The 10,294-nt window shown below is 35.4% G+C and overlaps 1 protein-coding gene across 1 annotated transcript; it reads right to left on the reverse strand.

The window, feature by feature from the left end:
• Positions 1-3,732: 3,732 nt before the first annotated feature.
• On the reverse strand, positions 3,733-5,009 carry LOC137407888 (zinc finger BED domain-containing protein 5-like). Its single transcript, XM_068094270.1, has 2 exons — positions 4,330-5,009; positions 3,733-4,189 (listed from the first exon to the last, which is right to left on the reverse strand). The coding sequence occupies exons 1-2, from the start codon at positions 5,007-5,009 to the stop codon at positions 3,733-3,735; spliced, it is 1,137 nt and encodes a 378-aa protein (XP_067950371.1).
• Between the last annotated feature and the right edge of the window lie 5,285 nt (positions 5,010-10,294).

Raw genomic sequence — 10,294 nt, forward strand, 5'->3', positions numbered from 1 at the left:
ATCTAGATTTAGGGGCTTGTTATGGAGTAATTCGAAGACCTTTGCTAAGCATTAAAAAAAATATGCTAAAGCCTTAAATGAGTTCAGACATCTCTACAGTTTCACGGCCTTGCACAATAAAACAAGCTTACCCATAAGATCAAATCAAAGTTCTTGATTGATAAAGCACTAGTCAATAGAAATTTAGTCAGCAAATCAAAACTCAGACTATTTGTGTTTTGAGAGTACTTTTGTCTCATTTTTTACTGAAACTTAAAATAGTTAATTTATCAAGGCTGTTTATTGCAGGTATAACTAAGGCTATACGTTGCAGGTATAACTAAGGCTATACATTGCAGGTATAATTAAGGCTATACATTGCAGGTATAATTAAGACTATACATTGCAGGTATAATTAAGGCTATATATTGCAGGTATAATTAAGGCTATACGTTGCAGGTATAATTAAGGCTATACATTGCAGGTATAATTAAGACTATACATTGCAGGTATAATTAAGGCTATACGTTGCAGGTATAACTAAGGCTATACATTGCAGGTATAATTAAGGCTATACATTGCAGGTATAATTAAGACTATACATTGCAGGTATAATTAAGGCTATATATTGCAGGTATAATTAAGGCTATACGTTGCAGGTATAATTAAGGCTATACATTGCAGGTATAATTAAGACTATACATTGCAGGTATAATTAAGGCTATATATTGCAGGTATAATTAAGGCTATACATTGCAGGTATAATTAAGGCTATATACATTGCAGGTATAATTAAGGCTATACATTGCAGGTATAATTAAGGCTATACATTGCTGGTATAATAACGAAGTTTTTCATATTCACATTCTATTCGACTAAGCAGCAACATGTTCATTAATATTACTCATGTATAAATTGATCCCCAAACTTTTCCTTTAAAATCGTTTCCCAAAAGCTCATGAGTATATATGGTAATACTTTGACTGAAACCTTTCATCTGGCATGTGTTCTTTGAAAAATAATATAACTTATAAGCATAATATAACTTCAGTGTAAATTCAAAGCAACCAGAAAATACGAGCTACCAATTGCCATGAAACAGTTTTACAAAGTATTTTGTAAGAGAGCAAATGCAGCAAACGTCTGAGTTCGCCACCTATAAATCCAATCAAATATCGGATAGTATGATTTCCACCATGCTTCCTCAATGACATCAGAATCCTTAATTAATGTTTTCTTATTTCTTATTGTAGTAGCTTAAAGAGCTCAGTAGTTGTAAAGGAGGCGGCGAAAGATTTTCCAGCCATGGAGATATTACTCGCCTATTTCCATAATACTTTTATGCACAAAGTCATTCTAATCAGCGTATGGAATGTGTATTTTTGAGACATAGCACACGAACTAACAACTATTTGGAAGGTAAATATTAAAAGCTAACACGAACTGCAAAATCAAACAAATCAGACATTGTCCTTTACCTCACAATATCAGTGATGCGTGGCAATTTGGCTTCCCCAGTTATTACATATTGTTTATATTTGTGGAATATGTTGAATCTCGTTAACAAAAGTATCTGTCAGCAAAACAATTCTCGTTAGCAGTGTGCAGGCAGATTTTGTTCTTAAGACTATATTCTATAATGATACATCATGTGCCAATATCCTTTGATTCTGATTCATATTGTTCCGCTGTTTTAACATATTGAAAATCAGCAAAGTTTATTGACACTCAATTTATAATTTTGTCTTTCTCAAAGTAATTCAATAAAACAGAGAAGCATTCAAAAAGCCATTCCATTATATTCCATTCCATTCCATTATACGGTACGGGGGAAATTATACGTACACTATACGCGTACTAAAATCGCTTTCGTTAAGAAAGCAGAGTAGTCTCAGCTCCGTGACTAGTGGAAACTACTTCGAAATAAATTGAACGGAAATCGTTAGTGAATTCGGCAAAAAACTGTTCGAGTTAACGGTGCCGAAGTCGAGTTATATAAAGCCATTTATCATTGCGTGGGAACGGACCAAGCAAATCCATTCGAGTTAACCATGTGTTTGCTATATCCGAGGGCGAGTTATCCATGTTTCACTGTATATATATATATATATAAACTATAAATTCCTAAGAACTATGAGCTAGTATTACTAAAATTAGAGTGCTCAACAATATATTGGAGCAGCTATATACTAATAAATTATTTAAAAGCAATACTTATCTTTTTTTCTCAGCTACTGTCAGTTTCATGATATTCATCATTCATCAGGCTGGCTTTTCAACACAGCCTGATGAATGAGAATATCATGAAACTGACAGTAGCTGAGAAAAAAAGATAAGTATTGCTTTTAAATAATTTATTAGTATATATATATATATATTTAGTGGAACTGTTAACAAACCCCTAAACGCTTTTCAAAGGCATTTTTATTTATATGCAATAATTTTCATTTCAGGAAAACTGATAGTTTGTGGGCGGAAAATATGGCAGTTAGAGGAATGGATTCAAATGCTCAAGAGACAGCTGGAGCAGGGAAAACGAACAATAAATAGATAGCTACTGGCGAGCAATAAAATATTCTGTGAATGAAATAATTTAAAATTACCCGCATTTACTTTATAAAAACTTATTGTATAATGTATGTATCATCTCAGTTGATTGATAGAGAATACTTTTGTATGTAAAATTGTTTATTAAGAAATAGTTCATGCCTGTTGAGACTCTCTGATGAAATTGCTAGAACAAGATAAAATCCTAAATATATCGGCTATATACATGTACATGTATAATCCGTTGGTTACTTGGCTGCTTTGTTTATGGTATATGTTTAGAATACATTTTATTATTATAGTTACATAGTATATTATTATTATACCAATTAGCTCATTTCTTTTATTTAAATTGGGCATGTGAAGAGTAGAACATGCAGAGTAGAAATAGGAAATATAAAAACTTTTTTAACAAGCACTTGTTGCATCTTACTGCACTAATGTTACATGAGGATATTTTACCAGTTTCAACTAAATAAATTACTAGACATTGTCATCCCTTAGTTGCCAGATGTAACTACATGTACTTGGTTCTGTTGCTGCTCTTTTGAGATACCTATTAAGTAAGGAACATAGGCCCAAGCGAGTATATTATACAAAAGGGGTGCCCAAATACTTTTGCTGGAGGGCCAAACAGGTAACCAGGCCTTATCAGGAGAGCCAGGCATGAATACAGCTGTATATATGTAAATGTATTTTAAGTAATGTGTAAGTAAACATATATACATGAACATAAACATGAAAGTAACTAGGTGTAACATAATAACACATGTAGGTTTATTCTCAACAAAATCTACTGTGCAGAAGAAGTATCTGTAATGTTAATGAGACACATGAAAGCGAGTTTGCTTTGCAGCTATTGCTGCAATATCTGGTTTATCTTTGGTTACTGCTACGGCTAAGAGCTGTTGAGTATGTTCCTCTGTCAGTACACTCCGATACCTACTTTTTTATAATTGTCAGCTTTGAAAACATTGATTCACACAAGTAGGTTGTACCAAAGAAAGCAAGTAAGTGCACTGCCATATTGCATAGCATAGGATACTTCTCCTGGACAGAAGGCTGCGTTCAGAACCCTACAATAGTTTGCTCAGCAAATTGAGCTTTAGCCAATATATCTGCCTTTAAATCACACAGCTCTAATTCTGCCACACCTCTCTGAACACGAGGAAAGTTATCGACTTGGGCTTTCCAAAGCTGATGTGCCTAAAATGGGCACGCAACCATGTGCAGCTCGTTAATGCCATTGATACTATCGAAGGCAGCAAAGCGACGCTCCATCTCTGAAGAAACATCAATGTGAAAAGCGCGTGCTGTTGTAAGGTCCATGACATCATCACGACCATTCACAAATTCTCTGATGATTGGAAAGTGGTTCATATCACTGTTTATGTCCTCGTAAAAGCAGTGGAGTTTGTCTTTAAAAGATGTTACTGCCTGCCAGAGTTCTACCACATTACGACCTTCGCCCTGCAATTTCAAATTTAGGTCATTCAGATGAGCCAAAATGTCTGTCAGAAAAGCCATGTCTCTCAGTGAATGCTCCGATCTGAGAATCTCTAAAAATCGTTTTGCTGCATCTCCTCCAATCTCACTAAGAAACTCCTCAATATGTTGTCTTACAGTCCGTACTCTTTGCAAAGCTCTACCCTTACTCAGCCATCTGCAAATATACATTAAAGTACATTGTATATTAAAAATAATTGACAATATTCACAACTTTGCTGTGCTTTTTTACCTTATCATAATGTAATGAAAATAAGTATGTCAAATATAATTCGAAGATAGCAGTATGGTACTAACCTGACATTGTTGTGTACTAACAATTCATCATACTGAGAATCAGACTCCTGCAGAAATTTTCTAAGCTGCCGGTGTCGTAGAGATGATTTTGATCTGAGAAAGTTTATTAGTTTCATTATGTCCAGCATAAGACTTCCATATTCATCTTTTAGTTGTGCACAGAGAATGCTTTTGTGTATGATACAATGAAATGCAATCATCTGAGGATTGTTTTCTTTCAGGCGATTAACAAAACCAGAATATACACCCACCATAGCGGGGGCGCCATCTGTTGCTACAGAAATTATCTTATGCATTGACACTTTATGGGAGTCCATGTAAGCCTTGAATGCCTGATATATATTTTTTCCAGTCGTACGTTCTGTCAGTGGAATAACTGCTGCAAGGTCCTCACTAAACTTGCTGTTGAGATAATACCGAACAAACACACTCAGCTGAGCAACATCGTTTATGTCAGTACTCTCATCTACTGCAACTGAAAATGATTTACACCTGTTCAAGTTATATATGACACCTTCAGTCACATGATTGGCAATAGCTTCTATCCGTCGGGCACACGTATTCCTAGATAGCGGTACTGACTGAACAGCTTGCTGAATATCTAGCTTTTCGGGGGAGAGCGCTTGAACGGCTGAAACCATGCATTTTTTTAACAGTTCACTGTGGCTGTATGGAGCCATCGCTTTGGCAATTTTATAACAAACTTCATAACCAGCAGTAGCTGCTCTTTGTTGCAAGCTTGTAGCTACCCTCATCATAGCCATTTGTCCATTAGCCTGCCTTGTTAATCTATCAAGCTGTTCCTGCCTCCTAGCTGTCCCTAGAGAAAATCTTCCATCATAGTCAGGATGGTTTTGAGTGTAATGCCTTTTGATATTTGCTACCTTGTTTATAGCGACTGAATTATTGCATATCAAACATATAGGTTTCCCTTTTACTTCATGAAAAAAGAATTGTGTAGTCCAGTTTGGATTAAAACGTCGGTTTTCTCTGTCTACCAATCTCTGAGCCATAATTGCTTACGAATTATTTTTTTTAAGTCATTAGTCATACAATCAAACAATTTATGCTGAGAAATCCACTAACGCAAAACTAAACCCTAGTATTGTCGATAATGCTGGTCAGGTGACTTCAGATAACTACCGTACCTTTTGGACTATTAGCAGCTACTTTTTTACGATATTTTGAGCCATGCGGCTGATTTAGAGGCTGCGACTATTCTGCAGTTTTTTCTTTCACCGCTAGGGCGCATTAACCGGCTTCTGGGGTTAATGCACCTCTAGCGGTGAAATAAAAAACGAAACTTTGCCTACTGCGGTACTGTTCCGTTAGGCACTGGGTTAAAAAGCGTCTGTTAATACGAAACAGTGCCTAACGGCACTGTTCTGTTTTAACGAGCAAAGTTGCTGCTGTGTTAAAAGCCCCGTCATGAGTTCTGCGGCATAGGTACATAAAAGGCTATGTATTGTTTTACTACCGTTTGTTTTTAATAAACAGATGCGGCCAATATAGAGGTGCGGTTAATAGTTCGAAAGAAAAGTACGGTAATAATTACTACTGATACAATAATATATTGCCAAACAAACTCTTTAAAATTTTCAAAACATTAAAAATTACAACAGCTGGGGGGCCTGATAAAAACAGCTGGAGGGCCGGATCAGGCCCGCGGGCCTCCATTTGGGCACCTAGGTTATACAATATCGAGTAAGGAACATGGGTCCAAGCAAGTATATTGTACAATATCGAGTAAGGAACATGGGCCAAAGCGAGTATATTGTACAATATCGAGTAAGGAACATGGGCCAAAGCGAGTATATTGTACAATATCGAGTAAGGAACATGGGCCCAAGCGAGAATATTGTACAATATCGAGTGAGGAATTTAGGCCCTTTGAGTATGTTGCGCAATATGAAGCGAGGAATGTAGGCCCTTTGAGTATATTGCACAATCTCGAGTGAGGAACATAGACCCAAGTGAGTATACCCTAGGACACTTATATTTCGCTAGTATTTAGTTTCGTGAGTAGCATACAGATTAAAACTTCGCTGCAACTTAATTTTGCAGCTCTGATGAGTGCGAAAATATAGTGATGTGAAAATAAATGCAATGGAACAAACATAATTAGATTCTTCAGGTTCAGTTCACCGATAAGAAAAAAATTCAATTTGGGACTAGTTTGTAATTGTGAACAGCAGGTAGAATGGTGTGGGCAAGATCGATAATGCAATTTGATCGCTTGCTGCCATTTGTTTCTTGGACTATCAATGAACATAGCTATTTAACTTCGCGTTTTCGCTTGTTCGTTATGATAGTTTAGTTTCGCACATGAAATTTTCGCGAGAGGACGACTTCGCGAAACGGCGAAACTTAAATGAGGCGAATACATAAGTGTCCTAGGGTAATATGCTCATTATGAAGTGAGGAATATAGGCCCTTTGATTATATTGCGCAATCTCGAGTGAGGAACATATTCCCAAGTGAGTATAATATGCTCATTATGAAATGAGGAATATAGGCCCTTTGATTATATTGCGCAATCTCGAGCGAGGAATATAGTCCCAAGTGAGTATAATATGCTCATTATGAAATGAGGAATATAGGCCCTTTGATTATATTGCGCAATATTGAGTGAGGAACATAGGCCCTTTGAGTATGTTGCGCAATATGAAGTGAGGAATATAGGCCCTCATTATTATATTTTTAATGAAATAGACTGAGAAGCAGTGACCCTCATGATTATATTTATATTATAATAAAATGAGGAACAGATTATATTTATCATATACATAACTATATATAGTTACGTAACTAGTAATAAAATAACTAATTTAGGTAATAAAATATTTTTAATATAACATTGTTATAGCTATAATGAAATAGAGTGAGGAACATAGGCCCTCATGATTATGTTTATTTACTATATCATTTAGTGCAGAACAACGGTTCTCTTGGCATACAATATCATGTAGTGAAAACATTACGCCTAGAAGAAAAATTGTATAATATTACAGAGTACGTAACATAGACTTACATGATTATGTTAATATTGTTGTGAGAAATACAGAGTTTATGGCTTTTTATGATTAGAAATGTAGGCTTACATTGTATAACACTTGTAGAACACTTCTATTTAATTAAATAGGAGAATGAAGTAGCCTTTGAATTTATCTATATTCTTTTAAGATAAAGATATGACTGAAAAAGATGTTTTTTTCTGTATTCCAATTTAATAATTCACGTATTATCACTACTAACTTTTAGTGAACGTCCATTCGTCAGAACTTTTTATTTTTTTCAAGTTCAGCAGAGCGGTTTGTATTTTTCCAACGGCGTGATTTTGCAACGACGGTTTTAATTTAAACGGCAATAATTGCATTTGTTTTAGAAGTTGTCTGTCCTTTTTAAAAATTTCATTCGATTTGCGGAAAAGTGTGGAACATAGGGCCTTGCAGAACATAGGGCGTGCGGAACATAGACCTGTCACCACTTTTTTTCTCAATCTTTTAACCCGAGTGTCTCTTAAACCGAAAACAGCAAGCACTATCGGAAGGGGTGACACTACGCCCGCGCTACTAATCATTGAGCAAGTTCCTCGCCTCAACGTATCAACTATGCTACTTTGTGAAAAGCATAAATTCTTTCAACTTTTCTTCAAGCAACACAATCAACAGGCGTCCTTGTCACCTGTCCAAAGACATCATCAAATAGCTTTAGATTATTCCAAGTGCAGGCATTTTTTTAGTCTTTAGCTAAACTAAAATAAACTTTCTCAGAAAACTTATCTAATTTAAGTTCTAAAGCAAATTGTTTCTTCATGATCATTCTTATTTGATTAATGATGAATTGTCATTGACTAATTGATAGTTACTTCAAAGTTGAGTGAGAGTATGTGATGATTGATTTACCTTACTAACATTCTACATACTAACTATCTACCTTTTGCACTAGAAACTTATAAATCCCTTAGTTATCATGACCTGAACTAGAAATGATAGCTTATCACAGCCCTGCCACTAAAAATGATGGAATTATGGCAAAGAAATGGTAGGATCATTTACCTTCATTGTGATGCCAACTCGAATCTCTCAGTTTATTTAAAGGTGTACCCCAAATAGCTCTCAAGTGGAATGGGTAGCATTTTCACATTAGGTGCAGAGGCTATTATGAAACGTCAATTAATCACAAAGCTTTTTCCAGAATACCTGATGAGGAGCGTATGTGTATCACACAACATCAAATATTTAATATCATGCAAGGCAATGCTTGTAAATTAATGTATTATGTATAACTGACTGACTCATTACCTAAACTATGCTAATACTACATCAAGCCTAAGCTTTATCTTAGATGATTAGGAATGATGAAAGTCTGAGGCCATTAAATTTAAATTTTAGACCCGCTGGTTTCTTAGCTATTTGGGGCACACCTTTAATGGGTGATATTATTGAGATTTAAGGTGATCTCTGTTTGCTAGGTTTTCTATGTTAAAAGATGAGGCTGTATGTGCTTGCTTAAAAATTAAACCATTCTCATTTCTCTGGAGTAGCTGATTTTCTTGGGAAAACTTGAGATTTCCTTTCTATTTTTCTGTTGCACTGATTGTTTCTTCCAAGCTCATTTTATTTCCATTTTAATGAATATATCTGTGAAGTTAAACACTCAAGATGAATTTACTGTGTAATAAAATAATACCAATTATACCATTGCAAAATATTTGTTCTCTCACTGAAAAGCTGTGAAAATTAGGTATAAGACAGACTAGCTTAAAAAAAATTTCGCGGGGAGTTCCCCCGCATCCCCCTCTACCGAGAGGGCGCTCCGACGTGTCTCTCGAACTCTCGCCGCTATGCGGCTTCGGCGGGCCGCGAAATTTTTTTCCCAAACAGGTTTACATACGGCAGTAAAATCTTGGCTCATGATTGGTCGGTCAGGTACAATGGCAGTAGCTCAATACCTGGTCAGTTTCTGAGTCATTTTTGTAAGGGTGGGGCTTAATCTGGATTCGCAAAGGCTACGCCTGCACTAAGTGACAGGTTTTAAGCCACTGCAAATGTTTAGTTGATGAGAAATTGAGTTAGTAATCTTTTTGTTTCGTTTATTTAACAAAATAAGACATATGCATTTTTTAAGCAGATCTTTAATTAAAAATATGAGATCTTTCATCAAAATACTATAACGTATTTACAAAGCTGTTTATCATAACTTTTTCGTGTTAAGAATAAATGGTAACACGCTCATGAAACGGGCAAAAATCTTAAAACTACATCATTAAGTATTCTGTATTCATTTTACATTTGAAAAATATGTTTATACATTGTAATTTGATTACACTTTTGTAAAGTGGTATTACATGAAATATTGAATAGTGACGATTATGTTCTGAACAATTAAAATGCACATTAAAACAGTTGTCAATTTTCTACGATTTGGAGAGCTTATAAAGATTCTCTTTATTTCTCTGTAAATATTTATGTTAGCGTTTCGTTAGGCATTGATTGTAAAAATGAGGGCAACAGAATATATGAGTCTCTTATCTTTACTGTATTTGCTGCAAGCACACACTTTTTTAACAACTAACTTTATATTACTATTAAGTCTCAACTGTAGCACCGTTTCAAACAACGACAGCATGTAGCTACGTAAGAAACATCAATTTAATTGTGTATCTAAAATTTTATTAGACTTTGTTACCACAACAGTGCGTTGTCAGTAACACCGCCAGGCTGTATCTCACCTGTTTGCTTGGTTCACAAAAAAGTGTAGGAGACTAGGCAACGTAAAGCAAATTATTGTAGTCTCCCGCAATGCCGGGCAGTTATATTTTTTTGGACCAGACAGCCTGGCTGTGGTCGGGGGACGTTCTCAGTAGTCAGTGTCGCTTACTGCTTGCAATATATATCTTAAAAAATTAATTTAAATGCGCTACATATTTATATTGCTTCAATCCTAAAATAAAATCTCAGTG

This window comes from Watersipora subatra, chromosome 11 (genome assembly GCF_963576615.1).
Source record: "Watersipora subatra chromosome 11, tzWatSuba1.1, whole genome shotgun sequence".
Classification (NCBI taxonomy): Eukaryota; Metazoa; Bryozoa; class Gymnolaemata; order Cheilostomatida; family Watersiporidae; genus Watersipora; species Watersipora subatra.

What these genes read in the sequence shown, in the direction of transcription:
- LOC137407888 (XM_068094270.1), bottom strand. Translation starts at nt 5,009, where the DNA reads ATGGCTCCATACAGCCACAGTGAACTGTTAAAAAAATGCATGGTTTCA. An exon ending in TTAGTACACAACAATGTCAG is followed by an intron (nt 4,190 to 4,329) that starts GTTAGTACCATA and finishes GTATATTTGCAG; the next exon opens with ATGGCTGAGTAAGGGTAGAG.